The following is a 24,536-nucleotide window of genomic DNA, read 5'->3' as shown; positions in this document are numbered from 1 at the left end:
TCCCCTAGCATTCTGTCAGCTGGAACTTGATGGATTCCAACATCTTCAACCACCTTCCAGATATTGCTGAAGATTAGCTCTTATCAGCTGGCCAGTGCTAAGGGTTGTTGCTAGCAGGAATTCACCAGCTCTAGGTTACATATTCTTGCTTTCACCAAATGAGTTTCTTGCCTGAACATCTCTGAAATGTTTTAAGTATTTTAGTGCCAAATGTATTTTAATCTTCGGTTCCATCTAGTGCTATTAAAGAGGCATTACTTTATAATCTTGGCTGAATAATTGAAGAAAGGAAAACTATTTGGATTCTTAAAAGTATGAGAGGAGGGAAAATGTATTCACATTCCTGAACGATACCACTGATGTAGTAAAATTTAGGGTTGATAGTTTTTATAACAAAGTTTTATTTAATTGTAAAAAACACAAGTCGTAAGGGAAACCACAGCTTTGACAACTGTATTCGCACCCACCAACTATATGCTAAGCCGTGCACTCATGCGTTGGTTGCACACAGCAGCTAGTCAGTTTGCAAAATCTCCTCCTTATTGGCCAACTTGCTGTCCATCCTCTCAGCTTGTGGTAGGAGCAGCAGTCTTCTGACAGAGACGGGCTAGCAAGCCTGCCATTTGTAGGAGCGAATGTACTCCTTCTACTATCTTCATGTGCGTGTAACCGATTTCCTAATCATAGAGGGGGGAAAAGATATTAAATTCAAATGAGCTTCCTGTTTTTCCTGCTGTAAAGATACAACATTTCAGTATACACTGATGAAATCACCACCACTATATTTTCATGTTGCAGCTATGCGCATGCGAACTGAGATGTGGAAGAGGAAACCACACAGAGAAAACACCTCAACCAAACAAAAACACTCATCCCTGAGAAAAGCATCAAGTGTTACGTCCTGCCCTAAAACTATCCTCGGAATTACCACCATCATTTGATGGAGACTTACGACTACAACTGAGCCCAAAATTCCTGTTGCTTAGCAAGGCAGTTGAATTTTAACTTCCTTGCCAGTTGTTAAATGAAACACTGTAATTGTTAAGTTAGTAACGTGGTTGTTAAGTGAATCCGGTTTCCTCACTGACTTTGCTTGTCAGAAGGTCACAAAAGATGATCAGGTGACCTTGGGACAGTGCAACCATCATAAATTAATGCCAGTTTCCAAGTGTCTGAATTTTGAACACGTGATCGTGGGGATGCTGCAAACGATCTTAGTGTGAAAAATGGCCAATTTTACTTTGGGATGTAATGGAATTCATTAGTACCCCTTTCCCCTATTTAAGGAAGACATTTATACGAGATTATAAATGGATCTATATAAAGATCCAGATGTTTAAAAGATTCCTTGTGCAGCCAACCCTGCCACTTACACCAGCAACATCCCCCCAAACCTAACCTTAATGAACTCCAACTTCAGATATTCTGCCATTTGGAATGTTTTACAGACTCGGAAAATATTGCCGATGATGTCTTCAGGTGAGTAACCAAGCTTCCATAAGTGAGCAAGAATCTGAAGGAAGAACAAAATTATCATTTGATGTCTAACAGCTTTAAAGATGCATATCCAATTTCTCAAACACTGTTTTTAAGACAGCTCAAACATAAACAAGAAGGAATATAATCACAAATTAAACTATAAAGATAACGGACTTCAAAAAGGAGAACAAAGAGGAAGATTTCTGACTTATGTTTTTTTTCATGACCCCATGCCAATTGTTACCTTTAGAACATATAAATAACTAAAGCCATAGCCCAGGGCAGGGGTGTCAAACTCACGTTGACGTTACATGACCTATCACAACTTTTTTCTCCTTCACTAAAATGGGGATGGGCAGGGTCAGAGTATGATGCATCCAGCCCGTGGGCCGTGAGTTTGACACCCTTGGCCTAGGGCAGGGGTCGGCAACCTTAAGCACTCAAATTGCCACAGAGCTGCTAACTGGAAGCTGCCTGTTCAATTCTGGAGCTGACCGGAAGTCCGGTTCCCCCACCATAGAGTCTCCTCCTAGTGTGGCATCCTTTTTCCTGTACCTGTCCTAAATGAAAATCCTATCAATTGTGGAGCCGGCCGGCAATAGGGAGCCGCAGCAGAGGGATGAAAGAGCCACATGCGGCTCCAAAGCCACAGGTTGCTGACCCCTGGCCTAGGGCAATATGTAAAACAACCCACAAGTTCTTAAAATGGTTGTGAGAAAGAGATCCTTTTATAGACTTAGTTTCTGTCCTATGTTCAGACCAAAAAGCAAGAAAATCAGAAAGCAAACGAGGCAAAAGATATGCACTCCTCTTGTGCCCACCTTATAGGCTTCATCAATGTTTGCATTGACACAATGACCGATCATCTCCTTCACCAGCAAAGGATGGGGTTCATCACACACCTATGGCAAAAACAGAAGCATCCTGAAGCCAAAAGCCCCCAGTGCTATTGAAAACAGATTGAAAGTCCCCCCAATGCTATTGAAAACAGTTACTAGTCCATCTCCATAAAGAAAGATCAATCTATTCCAGTGGGTCTCAACCTTCCTAATGCCGCGACCCTTTAATACAGTTCCTCATGTTGTGGTGACCTCCAACTATAAGATTATTTTATGTTTTCCGTATTTTTTCAAAAATATGTGTTTTCCAATGGTCTTAGGCGACCCCTGTGAAAGGGTCGTTCGACCCCCAAAGGGGCCCCGAACCACAGGTTGAGAACCACTGATCTATTCAAATTATGTAAGGCTGCACAGGTTCTACAAGAGCTGGAAAGATATGAGAACTATTAGTCTACCAAAGTAGAACTGGTTCAGGATAATTTCATATGAACTCAGTAAAACACAGCATAATCTCTTAAACTCTAACACTTCAGCTTCTTGGTTTCAAATGAGCACATAATTTTTAAAATGTGTAAAACAGGTCCAATTTTTCCCCCCCATGAAATTGACATCCCAATTCATGATCTACATCTAAGTTCTTCCATGAAACTGGTTGCTTACTTGCATTAACAATGATCAAAGTAGTTGATAAGACGCGAAGCCATGCCGCCTGGTATGCGTGGTGTCGCCTGTTCTGGGTTTCTGGTGCACATGCACGCACGATGATCAGCTGGCCTTCGTGCATGCGCCAGTGCTGGAAAGTGGAAGAGCTTGTCTTGGTGTTTTCTTGAGTGAGTGTGTGAGCCGGCCAGCTGATCGTTGCCTGTGCATGTATGCCAGAAATCCAGAAGATGCGTGTCAGAAACCAGAAGTTCATTTTTGGGCACGCGCATGTGCCCTGGGCAGCTCCTCTTCCAGATTGCAGGCCAGATGAGCATGAGTGCACGCTCCCTTTTCAGCACTCGGTGCCGGAAAGGTTCGCCATGTGATAAAGAGTGTTTAGAATTCTGGTTCCAAGAAGGGCTGGGGGAAAAATTAGCAAGCCAACAGGGTAGACAGTATTAAAGTAGGTGGCTCTAGAGTCTGATTTGGCATAAAGCAATTTCCTATGTGACAGGACCTTAGAAGTGAACCACAGTGGGAAGTGAACCACAGGGGGAATATCACTCACATGGGCAAGATAAAGATTTTCTTTGGAGAAGGCATTCTTAATATTAGGAGGTTTTTTGGTGGAGGACTTTAAAAAAGGGCAGCAAGCAAGAGATGCCCAGTGCAAAAGAAGAATCATGCTACCTTTAAATACGAGACAATAAAATACATTTTAGGAGGTAATTTTCTCCGATGTAGCTTCCCTTCTGCCATTTTACCAAAACTCCTTTACAATTCTGAAAAATTGCAGATCTTACTGATTCTGATGAGCAAAAGAAAAACTGCCAAAAGAAGAGAATATAAGCTTAGAACTATGGAGTCCTTGGTGCTCTTTGAACTTGGCTGTTTGCTTGCTGGGGTTTCAATACCCAGCCATGTAGCATTTATCAGTGCCGTTTTAAAGAAAAACTTTAATTAACCTTAAATACATTCTCGCTATTGATGAAACCAAATCCGGAATGGGTAGATTGCAAGTTGTTTAGTGCCTGTTGAAAGAATGAAAATGAAACTATCATTACTATATATAAAAAGGTTAGCCTTAAAGTTTTAAAGATTGACATAGTTTCTCAATCAGGAAAGAAAAATATCTGGATATGACTAACATGGCATGATTTTTGTACAAAGAGGAGGTAGGGGCATGGTTTACAGAAATTACCATATTTTTCAGACTATAAGACGCACCCCGCACCTCCCAAAAAAGTGGTTGGAAATGTCTGTGCATCTTATACAGTGAATGTTGCCAAAGCCCCGCCCACCCACCGGCCTCCACCCTTTTGGCTTCTGCCTCCCAGCAATTTTCCTGCTTGCAGCAAACAGCCTAGTAAGCTTCAGCACAGCCTGATTTAGCATGAGCAGCTGATTGGCGGTTGGATCAGCCTCCCAGAATACCGCCTATCAGCTGTTCCAGGCTGCAAGTAGCAATAGCAATAGCAGTTAGACTTATATACTGCTTCATAGGGCTTTCAGCCCTCTCTAAGCGGTTTACAGAGTCAGCATATTGCCCCCAACAACAATCCGGGTCCTCATTTTACCCACCTCAGAAGGATGGAAGGCTGAGTCAACCCTGAGCCGGTGAGATTTGAACAGCCGAACTGCAGTCAGCTGAAGTAGCCTGCAGTGCTGCATTTAACCACTGCGCCACCTCGGCCCTGCCGCCAGGGACAGGCCAAAAATGGGGCGCGCAGAGGCCGAAAATGGGGCGAGCGTAGGTCGCAATAGGTGGCAGTTTCGATGAGCGACAGCATTGATGAGTGGCAGCGATTCCAGCAGTCTGGAACAGCTGATAGGCGGTATTAAGGGTGGCCGATCCAACCGCTAATCAGCTGTTCGTGCTAAATGAGGCTGTGCTGAAGCTGACCAGGCTATTTGCTGTTTGCTGCAAGGAGGCAAATTGCTGGGAGGAAGAGGCAGATTTTTTTTCTTGTTTTCCTACCCAAAAGCTAGGTGCGTCTTATACTTCGGAGCATCTTATAGGCCAAAAAATATAGTATTTTTTTAAAAAACAATCTCAAAAAGAGGAAAGAAACTCTTCTAATAAGAACTGAGCATCAACAGTGGGCATAAATCAATGGCTGACAGACTGCAGCATTGGAAAGAAACCAGGAAATTGAATATTGCAGATTTCCACATAATAGGCTAAATATGAAGCCACTTAATACTTTACAAAAGCCATCACCTGAATAATTATAATTCAGGATGCTGAAAGAACATTTTAACGACAGTGTAAATATTACAATCAAACAATTGCAATCATCAGGGTGGTAGACAATACTCCCACTTTGGTTCGATCTAAAGAAGCTAACGCATTTTCATTTTGGGATGACACCAAAATTCATTTTATCCCCATAAGTTTAAACCCCATTGAAGTATTAAATTTGGAGGTTTTTTGTGAAGAAGCTGTAGTATATGACCAGGTATATGTTAAGACAATGTGCCAACTCTTTTCTCCAAGGAGGGCAGCCATGGTCCAGCTTCATGATACAAATCTGTGTTATTTTCCACAAAGATTTCAAGCTGACCCATGAAATTATATTGTGTTCACAAAAGAGATTGCATTGTCAGCTGTAAAAACTGCCACAGCTAGTATAATGAAAGTTAATCCAACCATTAATAACTGGGTATGTTGGACAGGGAGAGAGGGGGGAAGAGAAGGGAGAGAGGGAAGAGGGAGGGAGGGAGACAATACATTTTCAAATCAGCAACTTTCTTGTAAAGCTTTTGTCATGTTTTTTGCAACATCAATATTATATCTGCACTATATGACACCAGTCTTTTCTGTCCATCCAGTGCCCAATTTTACCCAACAACAAAAAAAAAAGCCATATGGCAAAGCTATTTAATTTTCGCAATAGCAAATTCATGTCTCAACTTTGGATGCTGACAGAATTAAAGAAGAAGCTGCAGGAAGACACTACCCACCTGTCTCATGTCTCCCTGGGCAGTGAAGATAATTGCTTCTAAACCATCATCTGTATATTGTATGTCCTCCTTCGCAATGATTTTCATTAGCCTCATAAGAATCTGGGCATCTGTTAGCTTGGTGTATCGCAGAACTGCACAGCGAGACTGGATGGGCTCTAGAGGGCAGTGAATTTAGGAATGAAATTACATTTATTTCTTGTCTTTATTACTTTTACAAATAATGCAAGGTGCCAGACATAACCGAATACAGGTAGTCTTCAACTTATGACCACAATTGAGTCCAAAATTTCCATTGCTAATGTGAGACAGTTGTTAAGTGAGTTTTACCTTATTTTACAACCTTTCTTGTCACAGCTGTTAAATAATCGCTGCGGTTGTTAATTTAGGAACTCAGTTGTCAAGTGAATGTGGCTTCCTCATTGACCTTGCTTGTTAGGAGGTGATCGCAAGACCCCAGGACACTACAACTGTCATAAATATGAGACAGTTGCAAACCATCTGAATTTTGATCACGGGACCACGAGGATGCTGCAATGGTCGTAAGTGTGAAAAACAGTCATAAGTCGCCTTTTCCAGTGCAGTCGTAACTTCCAACAGTCACTAAATGAACGGTGGTAATTCAAAGACTATATGTACTCCTTCCCCCTTTTCCCTCCACAATAAGACCCCTATGAAGTGAACTGGGCTAAGAGTGTGACTGGCCCAAAGTCATCCAGTTGGCTTTCATGTCTAATTGTTTTAATGCAATTTAACGCATTGAATTAAATGCCGTTGTTTTAGGAACACTGGAAGAAAATCATATTCAGCACCAACCATTTGTCCATTTATCTTTAAAATATCCACAGTGATCAGTATCAGCTACCAGGATTTGAGATAGGCATTTCACCTAACACCTAACCCTGTTGGGAAATGCCAGAAATTGAACCCACAGGTTTCAATGGTAGGAATATAATCTCTTTGCAATTTAGCCTATGTACTTTGCTTTGCATAAAAGGAAGTTGGTTTTAGCACCAACTACTGCAAGAGAATGGTCAACATCCTTTCTAGATTTGAATTTGAAACTGCAGTCAAGCACAGGGGATGTTGATGTCTACCCTCCTTCACTAAACCAAAACCACAGGTTTACAGGAATTGCTCCTGCCCAAATCTCTGTTTACGTCAGAGTCCCCTGCTACATCATTCCTTAAAGGTATTCAAAACCAAGACTACTTTTACTTGTGCACTGCTCCTCCTGTGAAGGGAATCCATCGCAGTGCATAAATAAATAAAGCTTCTTAAAGACCAGGCATGAAGGGTTGGTTGAGTAGGAATTGTCTTGTGATTGCTTTGCTATGCTCCCGGTTGCCTTTTGGTATTATATACTAGCTGATAACCTGGCGTTGCCCGGGTATTTATTTATAAGGGGAAAATGTCCGGACCAAACGTAATTTCTAATGTTGGATTTTCCCCCTTACTAGAGGAAGCCCCCTTGTGGTGTACTGTGAAGTTGTTACCATGGCAACTCCACTGTGCTGTACAGTAGAAGCCATTTAATGGCAGTATAGTAGCAGCCATTTAAAGGCACAACAGGCTGCATCTTAACAGAACACCCCCCTGAGGGGCGTTAGGGGTGTCTTACCCCCACAGAATTTGTCTCCAGAGTAAGTCATCTGTGTATCAAGTTTGGTTGAAATTGCTCAAGGCGTTCCAGAGTTATGCTGGAACACACGCACGCACACACATACACACACACGCACAGCCATATATCTATATCTATATTGATAGATAGATAGATAGATAGATAGATAGATAGATAGATAGATAGATAGATAGATAGATAGATAGATAGATAGATAATTTGGTGTTTTGTATTGTTTTATGGTGACTTTTTTCTTTGATATATTTTATTATTTATTTAATTACAAGTATATGCTGCCCATCTCACTGTCCCTAATGACTCTTTATATATGATACGAGGTGGCGCAGTGGGTAGAGTGCAGTACTGCAGGCCACTTCAGCTGACTGCTATCTGCAGTTCAGTGATTCAAATCTCACCGGTTCAGGGTTGACTCAGCCTTTCATCCTTCCGAGGTGGGTAAAAATGAGGACCCAGATTATGGGGGCGATATGCTGACTCTGTAAACCGCTTAGAGAGGGCTGAAAGCTCTATGAAGCGGTATATAAGTCTAACTGCTAAGTCTAACTGCTATAATTCATTTGTTATTTGCTGTTTGGATTAGGCTTATGGAGTTGGGTGGTTTTATACATCTTATAATAATTAAATAATCCATAGAGCAATCTATAAAAAAAACACAATAAAGCAGTTACATTAACAGAATAAGAGTTGGAAAGGGCCTTGGAGGTCTTCTAGTTCACCCCCCTCCTCGGGCAGGAAACTCTATACCATTTCAGACAAACGATTGTCCAATCCCTTCTTAAAAACCTGCAGTGTTGGAACACCCCCAACTTTTGGAGGCAAGTCGTTCCACTGTTTAATTGTTGTACCATTGATATTAGTTCACTCTATTTTATATTTAGTTTAAATTAAATTCCACTTTTTCACTGTACTCCTTAACAGAATTAACAAAGTAACACAAAGCAAAATTCATTAAAAAGCAGCCATCCTGGAAGAGATATTACCTTACAAATGCTTCAATAAATAAGTATATATTGAGCAACTACTGAAAAGTAGATGGCACGAGAAAAGTCACATCTCCTCCTTTAAGTTTCATACTTTGGGATGCCATGTTAGAGGGCCCCACATGAAACCATAAACCAGAACCGGGGGGGTGGGGGGCAATTTGGTGGACCTCCCAGTGATTCCAATGCTTGGATCCTCTTGGATTCAATGACCTTTGAAAGTATTTTTAAAGTACTTTGATATTTAAAATATCTGCCACCCACTGAAACCATGAACTCAATAATGGGACCAAGACCCAGTATCTACATAAAGAGGCATAAAATCATGCTAATTAAGTCCTTCTTAATTGGCTTAGCTTTAAAACATGCAATCCCACACTGCTTGAATGAGCCAATTAGACTTCTCCAAGCATGGTTTGTAGCACACACACCAGGCATCTTATTTACTTTGGTTCGGAGATTCTGGGATTATTTCACCTTTTGGCTCAAGACCAGTTTTCATATTATTAAATGCTTACATACTGTGGGGTTGATCTCACATCACTGTAGCAGTGTCTGCAATCTACTGACTGTTTTTGAAGGGGAGCCACGTGAGAAGACCTCCTGCCAATGCACATGTTGCAGGTGGCTTTCACAGAGGCTCCTCACATGATCCTCTCAATGATGTGCCAAATAATTACATAAGCAATGCCACCATGGACGAGTGAGAACATGTCCAATCTCACAAAGCATTTACACAGTGGTTTTCAAAAGGTTCAAGACCGTTCCACAACTGCAATTTTACAGCAGCTTTTCAAGCTTGGTTGTTATTAGAATGTCTGCATATATGAGTTAGGACAGGGATCAGCAACCTTAAACACTCAGATAACCATTTGGTCCCATTTCCCACAGAAAAGAAAACACTGGGAGCCACAAAACTCTTCCGGTGCCTGACTATTTTCTGAGCGGCCACAAAACTAGCATATATAGTTGAATTAAAAATTCTGTTTTCTTCTGAAATGTTTCTTTTCTTGGATTTATCCACGGTTCGCCTACCGGGGATCGAAAAGCTTCGTAAATTGAGCATCAGTGTTGTGTCGCACATTGACAGTTGTGATGCGTATTTTGAGCGACAGGGAGCCGCAGCAGAGGGATGAAAGAGCCACATGCGGCTCTAGAGCTGTGGGTTGCTGATCCCTGAGTTAGGGCCAAGAATAAACTTCTGAGGCAAGTCCACTGCAGAGATAAGTTGCAAATGAAGAACCCCTATTACTCTCACCTGTTCTCTTACATCAGCCCCTAACGACTGGGCCTTACAAGAATTCTCTTCAACCTTATAAAGCAAAGGGATATTTAAGGCCTTTAAGTTTCTCTCTTTACTTTGATGCTTGCATTGTGATAATAGAAATATTTATTTCCAATCTAGGAATAAGTGAGAGACCCACGCCTCCTTTCCAAGTGGCCCATGGTTCTTACCTATGATTTTGTCAGAAGCATTGCAAGCCAGAGCAAAACGAGTCGTTTTAGAATAAATTTCCATAGTGCGTCTCAACGCTTGCTGGGCTCCATCTGTCATGCTGGTGGAGAAACAATAGAAAAGGCAAAATAAATTTAAGCCATGTAAAGCTCACCAAAATACCTGTCATCGTTAGACAATTGACCTTGTTCAGAACATGCTATTTACTAATGTAAACACAATTTCACACAGCCTGACCTTAAAGAAAACAGATTCATTTTTCTTATTAATGCTGCATAAGATAATAACAATCATCGCCATATTGCATAGGCCGTAGTTACAGGTAGACCTTGCTTACTGATTGCCTCATTCAGCAACCAAAATTATGACAGTGATCAACATTACAATGTTGTGTCTTTGCCTAACTTGTTTCCTTCCCCTTTGGGGAGCAGAGAGATTGGAGAGGAAGGGATGATAAGAGAATAAGAAGGCACAAATGGAGAGAGAAGGAGCCAATGTCGCGACGATATGGTTGTGTGGTCTCAATGCTCTAAGACCACAGCCAACATTTTTGCCGCTGGGTGTCCAAATGGACCTAAACCGTCCTGAAGAGATGGTGAACAGGAAGAATACGTCTTGCTGATCTCGGGGATATCGCAAAATCTCTGAAAGAAGCAAGAGAAGTTCTTCAAGCCGGCGACAAAAAATCCAGCCAAGGCTGACAAAGTCGGGGCGGCTCCAAAACGGAAGGATACGGAAAGAGAAAGTGTTTCCAGCTGGTGAGGAATTTTTATTGTTTTAAAAAAGAGACTGCCTATAAAAACTTAAAAATCAATTTAAATTGAAGAATAGAAGAATCAAGCGGCGGAATTAAATTTGGAATGGTTTTGGACAGTGGTTATCTTACTTTTTAAATTCTATTTTCATGGATTGAATCTATGCAAACCTTTTGAAACGGATGGATTAAGTTTTCTTCTTCTACCTTTTCTTTGTAACTCTCTGTAATTTATAGACTAAAGTTTTCCTCTTTTATTGCTGTGGGTATTTTTCTAATTCTGCTCGGAGGCTGGGAGGTTTTATTGATCGGAGCTTTGTGTATTCAAAATAGAACTTTTTTTTTTCACGGATTGTTTTGACTTGGCACCACAAGGTTTTACTGTTTGGCTACAGAGTAATAAGAAGGGAAGCACACAGATGTCCCTTTGAAGTATATTTCCAATCAGAAAAAAGTGAAAACAACTTTCTTTGTGAATCTATGCTTTAATTTTGTTGACCTTCCAAGCTAGAGCAGCTGTGTTTGTTAGAATGGCGCAACGTCAAGAGAAAATAGAGGTCTTAACTTTGCAAAATATACTTTCAGAACTACAGAAATTATCAAATATAGATGAAAGAATAGAGAAAAAACTGAAATACTTAGAGCACATAACAAGAAAATAGGATGAAAAAATTGAGGCTGTTCATTAAATGCAAAACGGGGTGATTGAAACTCAAAAAATCGAAGTAGAAAATGAATATAAAGAGATTAAAACCTGCTGATATCTATGGTAATTGGTTTGTTCCTGAAAATGGAAAGAATGAAATACTGAAAGAGGAATTAAATGGAGAGGAAATCTATTCCAAAGGTCAAGATATAGAAGAAGATAAAATTAAAGAATCTATGGACTTAAAGAAAATCTATTAGCAAAAGTATTGATAACTCTGCTGACAATCAAAGACAAGCTGAATAAGGAAACAGAAGAGAGCATCAAGATTATATGAGAGATCTTATAAGCAAAGAGTTGCTAAGAGAAGTCCATACAAAGCTGATCAAGAAGATGATTACAGGATTGGTAACACAAAGGGCAGAAGATATGAGATTGTTTTGTTATTGGAAAGATACAGGTTGATAGATGGAAGAATATAACTTAAAACTAGTTAAACTTAGTGAACTTTAGTGATAATAGATATAATTAAATAAATTGATAATGATAATAATGTATAAAATGTGTAATGTTATGATAAGTAATAATTGGATATGAATATTGAATGGTACCCATGAAAGGAAGATTAGAAATCCTTTTGGATTATATACAAAGCTTAATAAAAAGAACTAAGTTAGTTCTAAGTTAGTTTACAGTTAAGTTTTGATTATTAGGGGGGAAATGTTATGATACAGGATATAGTCAAATAAAGGAGAGATAATGATGACAACATATATATGTATGTATGTATGTATGTATGTATGTATGTATGTATGTATGGGTACAACATAAGGAAACTGGATGAAAATTGTAAACAGTGATTTGGAAAGGAGGATTAGAAAATGTTGTTATTAAATATTATGAATGGTTAGCTAGAATAGGACATAAGGATTCAGTGTTATTGGAGGATTTTAGAAATATTAAATGAAATCCCAATATGTGGATATGTATTAAATCTTGGTATATTTTATGATGGATGTTTAAACAATTATAGTCAAATAAAAATGGAGGTATGATAAGGGTAACATGTATAAATATCTGAGTTAAAATACTTGAGTTAATATGAATTATGCTTGATGACTGTGGAAGAGATGCACGAAAGCCCTTTGTAACCAACTGATACACTTTCTACAGTATGTAAAGAATGAAGATTTTATGTGTTGTGTTTGTTTTGAAAATAAAAAATAAAATAATTTTTTTAAAAAAAAGAAGGCACAAATGGAGAATACACTTTGAAAGAAATGTAGCGGCACTTGGGATTGGAATCACAAGTATGCTATACAGATAGCCTGGTATATTCCCTAATTACTCTCTTGGAGTCTTTTCCCCTCCAATTAATGTAAATAGAAATATTAATATCCTTCTTGCTAATTATCTTAGTTCTAGGGTGAGCACTCCAAAGGGAGTGGGGAAAAAGAAAGCACAGTCATATGATTTCTCATTCAGCCACAGTCTTGCTTACTGAAACAGCTGCTTGTCCCAATTGTGGTCAGTAAACAAGGACTACCTGCATGTTATTCTGGAATGTACCTTGTGCTTTATACAAGTTGTGCCATGGAAAAACAGAACCACTCTACCACGCATGAGAAATCAATAAAAAAAGTAGCAATGGCTTATCTGCCCAAAGGGATAACTATTTTCTTCTCACTACAAGGATAGTGGACCATATGTGGCTTCTTCAGTTCTTACTTTGTCTGCCAAAATCCTCCCAATTTTTACTAACAAAATGGGGTGCTTTTTGGCAACATATTTCTTTTAAATTAATTTCAAATTGGTAAGATAATTGTACCAGTGGATATACCTCCTGTGGTTCCTGAAGCTAAAATACCCCGTTTCCCCCCAAATAATACCTCCCCGGATAATAAGCCCAACTGGGCTTTTCAGCGCATGCACTAAAATAAGCCGTCCCCAAAAAATAAGCCCTCCCTGAAAATATTGCAACACAGCAGCAGCCATGAGGTGACCACACTCGCCGCTGCCTGCACCTTAAAAATAACAAGACGTCTCCAAAAATAAGGCCAAGTGCTTATTTTGGGGGACAAAAGAAAATAAGATCCTGTCTTATTTTCGGGGAAACGCTGTAGGAATCATAATGCCCAGGCTTTAAAAGTTTGCAAGCTTCTGTGCAAATGGAAGGGATAGGAGGAGGCTTCCTGTGATGGAAACAGCCCGGTCTTGTTATTTCAGTAAGAAATGAGCTGGGACAGAGTGATCCCATCGCTATGCAGCCAAATAACACAACTGGGAACTATACCGTGGAGAGGTTGAGCTCTTGCAAGTATTTAAATAGTTGCTTAGAGTCACTCTAGACAGAAAGCTAGGCACTATATAAATTTAATAAAATAAATACATACTATGAAATTAGTAAAGGTTCCCTTCACACATATGAGCTAGACATTCCCGACTCCAGGGGGCAGTGCTCATCTCCGTTTCAAAGTCGAAGAGCCAAAGACATCTCCGTGGTCATGTGGCTGCCATGAATAAATGGCAAAGGCGCAGGGAATGCTGTTACCTTCCCACCAAAAGTGGTCCCTATTTTTCTATTTGCATTTTTACATTCTTTCGAACTGCTAGGTTGGCAGAAGCTGGGATAAGTAATGGGAGCTCACTCTAGGCGCTAGGGATTCGAACCGCCGAACTGCCAACCTTTCTGATCGACAAGATCAGTGTTTTAGGCACTGACCCGCCATGTCCCATAATTAAATTAGTACTCTTCATATTAATGAGTAATTATATAATAAAGGTGATTGTTGGAGTGAGGGAGGGAAAAAACCTATTCACCTGTCTGCTTCATCCAAGATAATTATTTTATGCCGGCCTTTTGGAAGTGTGACTTTTTGTTGCGCAAACATCTTGATTTTGTTCCTGACGACATCAATGCCTCTGGAAATAAAATGCTCAGTTATTACTTAATAATTATTCATTAATATTAAAGCTTGGGGGGGAGCAGCATGAACTTTGCAAGCTATTTTAAGAGGTCTTGTCAGCTGAAGAACGGAGTAAAATTGCTTAAATTAAACCCAGCTCTCCCTCTAACCTTTGATTCACCTGTCATTTGATGCATTGAGCTCCAAAACGGCATCTTTCAGCGCAGAGCCCAGAAGTGCACGAGCCAGACAAAGAATGCTGGTGGTTTTGCCAGTTCCTGGTGGGCCCTTAAAAAGAACATAAAAAGATTCCAAAAGGTTTCTTCGTCCCATTGCTGGGGACAACTTGGAATTTGGAAATTATGTTATTCCTTGAAACATATCACCCTTAAAGGTTTAATTCTCGAGAAACATGCACACTTAAAGTTTAATCAATGAGAGCTAATTACATGAGTTAATGGCACAAAAATAGAGTAAGTGCTAATGCTTATTGTATTTTATACTTAATAGTTACTTAATGGACTGTCTCTCACCAGTTGTTTCTATCTACCCCATCTGGCAGGAAGTGCACACTCCAGATACAGGGAGTGTCAACTGATAGGAAGCATAAGGACAGCATTTTCTGTGGCCCTTTGGAACATCATTCCCCTGTGATTAGATTAGCCCAGTCCTTGATGATCTTTCAAACTTGCCTTTTACATTACCTAGTTCTGGGCATAGACTACAGCTGACTTCCCAGCTTTGTGGATGATAGGTTAGGTCCATGATGGCGAACTTATGGCATGCATGCCAGAGGTGGCACGCAGCGCCCTCTCTAATGGCACCATCGCCCTAGTTCAGCTCTGCCTCACATGCGCACATGCCTCCTGCCAGCCATCTGGCCTTCGGGCCTCTGTGGGGTGTGTGGCCATGCACTTATGCGTGGGGGGTGCATGCATTGCATTTTGGGGACACGCCCACGTGCATTTGCACGTGTGCGTGCTTTGGGCACTTGGTCTGGAAAAGGTTAGCCATCACTGGGTTAGGTTATGACCAGCTGATAAGGGTTCCCATTTTTATTTGTTCTTATATTGTGTGTTTTTATTTGTTTTATTGTAAACCACCCAGTCATGTAAAAGTGAGATTGGCAGCTATACAAATTGAATGAATAAATAACAGGATTCTCACCACTAACTGCCTTTGACTAAATTTTTTTAAGATGGCCCTTAGTTTGGAAACCAATTATTTTCTCAATACTTACAGCAATAATAATATTTGGAACATTTCCTTCTCTTGCAAACACCTAGGGAAAAGATGGGGGGAAGGGACAGTCAATTAGAAATCAAAGTTTCTGAACTTGGAAATTACAGTGTGTACTCCAAATTTTGGAGAATTATGGCCATACAGCCACATCAGTGTTTCAAAATCTCTTGCAACTTTCTTATCAATACTTTTTGCCTTCCTTAATGGTCTTCCATACCTATCTTCTAAACAAGCTCCCTTTTTAGAATTTGAAATAAGATTGTACAGGCAGTAATATAAGAAAAGAAACCTCTTCCTTTTCTCGGTTTAAATTCTGTGCTAAGGAATCATCTCCAATCTGTACTGAGCAAATAACAAACAAGGAATTCCATGCAACATGCTGTCACTTATGATGATAAACCCCTTCAGTTTTGGTATTCAGACAAGAGCTTAAATACAGGATTGTATCCATTACTTTAGCCATCTATTACTTTTTTTTATCCTTTTGGCGTTGTCTCATGGTAAACAAAAAGACATAAAAGAAAGTAACAGCAAATGATTCACGCTCTGTGATTTAGTGCCAAGAACAAAAACAATTTAGAGCCTTTATAATAACAACACTTCCTAAACTAGGTCTAGAAACAATGTTTGAAGTGAGCCCAACATAGAGCGCTAGAGCCTTAGCTGTAGCCACAGGCAACCGAGAATTCCACGCAGATATTTGGATACTGTCGTCTTCTAAAGCCAACAAAGAAATGCAGCTCTCTTTCATTTCAGTGCCAGTTCATTGCAGGAAAGTAACTCCCCTAGTTACAAGACCTACTTAGACCACATTTATGAATACGTCTTAAAATTTCACAGCCATTGAAAGAAGCATTTTTCTTACAATAAAGTGGTTTCTATACCTCTAATCTGCTAACAGTGTCTTCATTGCCAACAATTTCCGACATCTTCATTGGCCTGTATTTTTCGACCCTGTTGGACAACACACATTAACACTCTCCCCTATGCCAACGGCAAAAGAAAGGAAATGTAGTTGAAAGAGGCTGGGAAACTGGGGGAACTGAAGCAGAAAATGAAGTTTGGAAACAAGTAGTGGGGGGTGAGGAAGAGCAGGAAAAAGAGCAATCAAGTTAGTAAGTACTAAAATAGTTTCTCCCAATTGGCATCTAGTTGCATTAAACAGCATATTGCCTGGGTTACAATAAGATCAATTTTAAATTGAGGATTAGGACAAAATACAGTGCTTGATTTCTTGATTTCACATGGCATATAATCTTTGCTATAATTTTGCACCAGTGAGGTTAAAACCAATTTTGTTGTATTTAAGTACAATGACAATAAAGATTATATTTATTCTTATATTATGTCCACATCATGTCATGGTGAAGACCTGGTTCCTACAACATACTGACCACATTGTGTAAGGTCACAATTATTATTTGTGACTTTACACAATTATTATTTTCAGAAAACACAGGAGCATGTTGGCTGGCTAGAAATTACACATTTTGCAGTCTTAAAATATCTGGAGAGCTTCAAGTGAGGGAGGCCAAATTGTATGGGGTCTCCAGCTTGAGCAGGGGGTTGGACTAGAAGACCTCCAAGGTTCCTTTCCAGCTCTATTCTGATTGATTGAAATCAAGAACTATTCTATTTTAATTCTATTTTAATTTCTCCTATTCCTATTCTATTCTAAATAATCTACCCTCATCATTAAATTTTCATTCCACCATTTAATTATGTAATTCTAAATTATGAACTTACCTAATATTCCTTCCTTCTAAATCCCCCCCCAACAGCAGGTGGATGGGCTGAGAGTTCCTGGCCCAGAGTCACCCAGCTGACTTGCATGGATTACAGAGACCTAGAACCCACAATCTTCTGATTTCTAGTCAAACACCTTGACATTACACCAAACTAGCTTTCATTTTCCTCCAAAAACCTATAAGTGCCAATGCAAACCCCCGTCGGCCACTAGAGGGCAGGAAAAACCCTTTTCAGCACTCCCTCGCACTCTGCTGCCACCTAATGGCCCTTCAGAGCTTTGCAGCCCAGGTCTGCTTAAGCGGCTCCCCCCATGCAATACCTCGCTACTCACCTCCCGCAGCCACCGTCTTAACGCTCCCACAAAAAGAACACCGGCTTCCTATTGCTGCGCCATCAACCTAACTATCCGGACCCACTTTCCCCCGGCTTCGCAACCCTCAACAACATCCTTCGGTGGGCTTGCCCTTCCTCTCCGGCTCTGTTTCTCACCAGGGCAGTTCATAACGGCCGCTCCCGGCAGGAGAAGTAGAAGTAGATGGGCCATCAGCAGCGCTCCCGCTTTCTTTCCCTCCTTCAAGCGACTTCCCCGTCTCGGGCGCCGCCATTAGCGCTTCCCGCCTAAAGGCTTCCAAAACCCCGCCCCCCCATACGTCAAGAAATGCGCGGGAGGCCATTTTTATTGAGGGCAAAGACACGGTTAGACCTGCGGGTTTCAAAAAATGACGCTCGCACTATCCTGGCTGTCATTTCTTTTGCCCTTAGTTGGGTCCTGATGTCGCTGAGCGTCCTGGTCATTTGGTGCCCATCAGAGGGGTTGGATTGAGAATCCGAATGTTTATCGTGGAAGCCAGCTGTGACTTTACGATAAGAACCCATCTGTAGGATTCTGATTTAATCCAAAATGACTATGACAAATAGTTTCTTATTTTGTATGTCTAAGGCAGAGACCTTCAAACTTGGCAACTTTAAGACTTGCGGACTTCAACTCCCAGAATTCTCCAGCCAGCTGGCTGGAGAATTTGAGTGTTGAAGTCCGCAAATCTTAAGGTTGCCAAGTTTGGGGACTCCTGCTCTAAGCTTTCACTTGCTGCACGGCAGGCAGAAATCCAGCCTGTTAGGGTTTTTTTTTCCTTGTCATCTCAGTGGGAGATCGGGAGGAGCAACTTTTGGCCGTTTACATGGAGTTTGTGCCCAAGTCAGCCATGAGACAAAAACGATGCGTTAGCATTGCAGGAAAAAAAATTAAGATTAAGAAGAAATTGGACAGCCGTTTCTCCGGAATAATATAAGGTCTCCTGCTTGAGTGGGGGGTCCTAGAAGACCTCCAAGGTCCCTTCCAACTCTTATTCTGTAAACTGTATTGTGTTACATTCCGATGTGACAATGGGTGTGGGTATCCCATTAGCAAAGACAAATTGTGTTTGTGTGTGTGTTGCATTTGTGCTGATAAATAAATAAAGGGAGACTAGTATAGATCTATTCCAAGCTATTTAGCACTCATCAGCTAGCCATACCCTGAGTGGGATTTGAACCTGAGTTGTATTTTACATGTTAGGCAGTTGTATTAGCCACTAAGCCACAAGCTCTCCTCCCTTATCAGCTCCATTATTTATTTATCAGCACAAATGCAACACAAAAATTGTTTCCTGCCTGGAAGGCTCCTAGGGTGGAGCTGAAAGGCAAAAGGGAAGCAGTTTGCTCCTTCCCATATTTGGGTATACTAGGTGCTTTGACATAACACACAAACACACACACACACAACATGCAGCAACACATGATAGCAACCTGATTGCTTGCAAAGAATGGTAAACAAGCACAGAGATACAGAGAATGTGCCATTGAGCTGATTAATTTGAGGGGACTAAAGTTATTTCTAAAAGGACCGCACACACATGCCTCTTGTTTTTCTGTTCATAAATTTAATAGCTGCTGTTCTGGAGCATTAAGGGAGCATTAAGCATTACCTAATAGTGTTGCTCAAAACTTGCTATTGCTTGGGTTGTTGAGGCCTCCTCCTTCAAAAAGAGAAATCTTATTAAATGTTTAGGTATAGCCTCCTTTACTCCTTTACCTAAATAGTTAATGTTGGGACTATGAACCATCCATGTGGTTTCCATGACCACAGTATCGAAGGGGGAAGAAGAGGGGATCGGTAACACCATATGAATCACAGTGCCATTGCACAAAAGATGCAAATTATCTACTCCATATCCCTTGTGTCATGTTGTGAATGATGCGTATTATATCATTTGTGCTATTAAAGTAATGGCATCATGATGTGTATGACTTTGTCCTGACTTCTTCCAGATGTTTATGGTTTTTTCTGGGCTCCCCCCCCCCCACAGTTCTTAGTGGTGATATCCTATCTCTTTACTAATCATATCCAAATCTCCTTGGCTTTTTTCAAGATCAACCAAGATTGATTGGATGTTGCTACTTGCTGAGCTACTTGACATGTTATTAAGGACTTATAAAATTGGGAATAATATAATTTTAGATATATATTTTTTATAATACTATTTTTATAATACTAGAGCCGAGATGGCGCAATGGTTAGAATGCAGTACTGCAGGCTAATTCAGCTAACTGCTAGCTGCAGTTCAGCAGTTCAAATCTCACCGGCTCAAGGTTGACTCCACCTTCCATCCTTCCAAGGTGGGTAAAATGAGGACCCAGATTGTTGGGGGCAATAGGCTGATTCTGTAAACCGCTTAAAGAGGGCTATAAAAGCACTATGAAGCAGTACAGAAATCTAGTGCCACTGCTAGTCCTAGTGCTATTTTACTCCTTGGGAATTCTTGAGATCTGTGAATAACAACCCCATGTGAATAACTGCAAAACTGCAATTGGCAGTTTTTCTGTAAGGGAGGTGCACTGGCCCTGCACTGAATCTTTCCTCCTGGTATGGTCATTGGGTCCCCCTCCACAAGGAGAATGGGAGAGCTTCCTGTTGATATTCCACTTTGTGCTGTGGTGGCGCAGTGCTTAGAATGCAGTACTGCAGCTAATTCTGCTGACTGCTGACTGACTGCAATTTGGCAGTTTGAGTCTCACTGGCTCAAGGTTGACTCAGCCTTCCAGCCTTCCGAGGTGGATAAAATGAGGACCCAGATCATTGGGGGCAATATGCTGACTCTGTAAACCGCTTAGAGAGGGCTGGTAAGCACTGTGACACGATATATAAGTCTTAAGTATTATTGCTATTGCTATCGTAACAAATGCCAGAATTACAATTGTCCATAGAGGAGAAGGAGAATGATTCTCTGTTGCTTTTGTATCTTGGGTGAACCATAAGATGTTCCTGAATTCATTTCTATTCTGTTCCGGTGTCATAGATTATTTAGCATCAAATCTGATTCTGAACTCCTAGATTAATTCAAACAGCTGCCTATAATAGCACAACACTGTTTTGGTTGGATTTGCATACGGCACTTCACCCATATGCCTTTTTTATTTTGTATATTCAGTGACTGGTGATTGTGGTTTCTAAACCCTGGCATGTAGTTTAGCATTATTACCAATCCAGTCAATTGTGGCTTATTTAATGAATCAAATTAAGCAAGCTATAGCTTAGAAAAATAAGCGAACCAGGCCAGAATCATTTTGCGGTGTATGATTCTGTTGGAAGGAATTGACTTCATTCTGTTCCTTTTTTTACTCTGTCCTTGCAATCAAAAAGAAAATCAGTTTCACCCCCTTCCTATCAGCCCACCTTCAAAATGATGAATGAGTTGTTTCTTTTTCAGAAGCTGAGATTGCAAACCATTAAGGCCAAACTTCTTGGCAAATAGCCAGCAAGCAAAAGTCCTTTTTGGGTGTCGCTCAAGCTGTTGTCGCAAGAATTGTGCGGTACCCGTTTGGAAGTGGGTCATTGATTTGCGGCCTCATTGGGTCAGAATAATATATTGTAAGAGCTGGTTTCCCTTTGCCCTGTCTTTGTCTGCTTCAGGGATGACCTTGACCCGAAAATGATGGATAAAGCAGCTGTAAGGTAGATGGCAGCATATGGGTTACAATAATAGGGAGAAAAGTGCAGATTTTTTCCTGCACCAGCCTTCATTAAGCAGGCATCCTCTGGCCACGATGAACTATGAGTCCCATCATTTTCAGCCATTATAATAAAAGACATTTGAAGGGCACCAGTTTGAAGAAGGCTGGGCTATACCTTAGTTAATACCTGCGTTTAATTTTCCTTGGCTATACAGGAGGTACCATAAGGTATATGGAATACCTGAGAGCCATATTCCCAACATATTTTAGGGCACCGGGGTGGAGTAGGTTGAAGTAGGGTTTCCACTATTCTCTTGTTGTTTTTCTTTTCCAAACCTCTCTTATTCTGCATGTTGTCGTTGCTGGACATAAGATTTGTGTTGCACTGCAAAAAAATTGAGGGGGGGGGGATGTCTCTGACTTGTACGTTTTTTTTAATCCATCTATGTCTCTCTTTTGTTTGGCTTCAACTCATTATGCATATTGACATAATAATTTTGAGGCTTCAACTCATTATGCATATTGACATAATAATTTTGAGGTTCCCTATGAGAAATAATCTCTATAAGGGGAAAAATGTTAAAGAGCAGATCTAAGAGCTGTAAGAGCAGATCTAAAAGCTGTTTCTTCTGGGTGTCCCAGTATGCTTTAATTTTTAAAAAGGAATCTAAGTAAGCAGTCCTTTATGCAGAATCACAGTTTGTAGCCAAAAAAGGTATGTTCTTCTGACTTGCTTCCAGAGGTTCTGGATGCTCCAACACTGGAAGCTTTTAAGAAGATGTTGGACAGCCATTTGTCTGAAATGGTATAAGATCTCATGCTTGTGCAGTTGAACTAGAAAGCCTCCAAGGTCCCTGGCAACTCTTTTGTTCTGTTATGCTATTACAATAACACGAGAAAAAGAATATCTAAAGAAGGTATTCCTGATTTTCTTTGCAGCAGTTACAAAAGCAGTTATCACTACTATCACCCTTCCAAATTACAGTGTGGCCCAGACCACCTATCTAGAATGGAATGGAATGGAATAGAATAGAATAGGATAGAATAGAATAGGAACAGGGTGTCTTGTTTAATAGGGGAACTCAACAAACAACAAAAACAGGATGATTCCGGTCCAAAATGTGGGTTTATCTGTGTATAAAATCTATATTATGAGATATGTAAATCAAAACTGATTTTTAATAATATGGACTGAACCTACATAAATGAACAATTCCATTTCATGATTTATATTTTATCGATCATGTGAACCTTTTTAGCTCAGATTCAATACTGATTCTTAGTCCATTGTGATATATCAGATTATTCATAATTTATCATTGATATTTTAGAAAGTAATAATCTCCATTACATTTTAAAATGTGAACATATAGCAAATGATAAATATTTTTTAAACATTTTGCATCGGTTTTTGTTCAGGGTGTGGTTCCACCATATATTTTTTTCTTAGGGGTAATTAGTAAAGATGCCAAAACTAACTGGTTTGATTAGAGACAATGGACTAGACAGCTTTATTGGAGACTGGAAGCCATTTGTGAACTTTCTAAATGTTAAGCACAATAACAGATGGCTGACAGGGGGATTTGAAGATTAGTGTAATATTTGGGTTAACCTGTTGAGTGTTTCTTTTTTCTATATATATTATGATGCTGGGTCAATGTGATTGTTAGATATATTTTCTCATCTGGAATATTTGTTTATTTTTGTCAAATAAAGATGGGAAAACTTATAATTATTTGTAAATCCGTAATATAAGGAGAGGAAAACCTATCCGTTTTTTCTATTTTTCAGCTTCCAGCCTGGGTGTATTCTTTATGTTCAATGTTAAATATAATTGACATTAGGATTTTTCTTGCCCCCCTATTTTTTTTTTCTTTTTCTTCACTGTTAGTATTGGATGTTTGTTTTTCTGTTGCTCCATTTTCTATTTCATTACTCTTTACAAAAATAAATATATTAAAAATATTTTTTCTTTGGGGTGATTTCGACTTAACGTGTTGAAAGAAATAGAGACAAAAGAAATGGTGCGTCTGTTTTGATCTTCCCTCCACAAACACCACTAGAAAGCTATTGGTCCCTGAACTGTCAGATACCACGACGTGGTGTGGCCAAGGCAGCTCAGCCACGTTGGGCAATCACCATATATTCCTGCCCAACTTAACTCGGAGTGTTGTGTGGATAAAATGTGTGATCTTGAGTTTAAAGAGAAAAGCTAGTATATAAATCTTGCAATTGGCTAATATAGGTAGTCCCCAACTTATAACTACAATTGAGCCCAAAATTTCTCTTGGTAAGTGAAGCATTTGTTGAATTTTCCCCATTTTATGACACAGTTGTTGAGTGAGACACTCTGGTTGTTAAGTTAGTAACATGGCTGTTAAGTGAATCTTGACTTTGTTTGTCAGGAGGTTACAAAAAGTGATTACATGGGACACTGTGACTGTCATAAATATCAGTCAGTTGCCAAGCGCCTGAATTTTGATCACATGACCATGGGGATGCTGCAATGGTCGTAAGTGTGAAAAAGGGTCATAAGTCACTTTTTTCAGTGTCGTTGGAACTTCGAATGGTCACTAAATGAACTGTTGTAAGTCGAGAATTACCTATATCAACCAATTACAAGATTTATGTAATGGGAAGACCCCCATTAGAAGCAATGGGTGGAAACTAATCAAGGAGAGAAGCAACTTAGAACTGAGGAGAAATTTCCTGACAGTTAGAACAATTAATCAGTGGAACAGCTTGCCTCCAGAAGTTGTGAATGCTCCAACACTGGAAGTCTTTAAGAAGATGTTGGATAGCCATTTGTCTGGAACGGTATAGGGTTTCCTGCCTAGACAGGGGGTTGGACTAGAAGACCTCCAAGGTCCCTTCCAACTCTGCTATTGTATTGTATTGTATTGTATTACTAAAGCCAATGCATTTAAAAGTGTCCAGTAAAATGAATGGAATGTTATAAGAATAAAAAGCACAGTTTCTTCAAAAGATATAAACGAGTTAGAATGTATACTCTGATATATATGACATATAAAATAAATTAACTTGATACAGAAAAATAATACATCACGATTCCGTAAAACATGGCCAATCAGGAGAATCTCCAGTAATATGGTATATTTTTTAACTGTTATATTTTGCTATTTGTATTATTTAAGTACACCAGTTTGTGTATTAAATATTTATTCCTGCTCAGAGCATTTGCTGACATTTTTATTTTTCAATTCTTTTTGTGTTCCACTGCATTTTT

The 24,536-nt window shown here is 39.9% G+C and overlaps 1 protein-coding gene across 1 annotated transcript; it reads right to left on the bottom strand.

The window, feature by feature from the left end:
- Nucleotides 1–381: 381 nt before the first annotated feature.
- RFC2 (replication factor C subunit 2) lies at nt 382–17,923 on the bottom strand. The gene is made up of 11 exons (XM_014060605.2): nt 17,789–17,923; nt 16,435–16,504; nt 15,549–15,590; nt 14,490–14,596; nt 14,223–14,324; nt 10,002–10,102; nt 5,925–6,082; nt 3,926–3,991; nt 2,301–2,381; nt 1,400–1,513; nt 382–677 (listed from the first exon to the last, which is right to left on the bottom strand). The coding sequence occupies exons 1-11, from the start codon at nt 17,902–17,904 to the stop codon at nt 567–569; spliced, it is 1,068 nt and encodes a 355-aa protein (XP_013916080.2). The 5' UTR covers nt 17,905–17,923; the 3' UTR covers nt 382–566.
- Nucleotides 17,924–24,536: the final 6,613 nt, after the last annotated feature.

The sequence above is a fragment of the Thamnophis sirtalis genome, unplaced genomic scaffold (assembly GCF_051295495.1).
Source record: "Thamnophis sirtalis isolate CommonGarterSnake01/CBP01778 unplaced genomic scaffold, rThaSir2_p1.2 scaffold_6, whole genome shotgun sequence".
Classification (NCBI taxonomy): domain Eukaryota; kingdom Metazoa; phylum Chordata; class Lepidosauria; order Squamata; family Natricidae; genus Thamnophis; species Thamnophis sirtalis.
The sequence above is the reverse complement of the archived record's forward strand: the minus strand, read 5'-3'. Positions and strand labels throughout refer to the sequence as shown.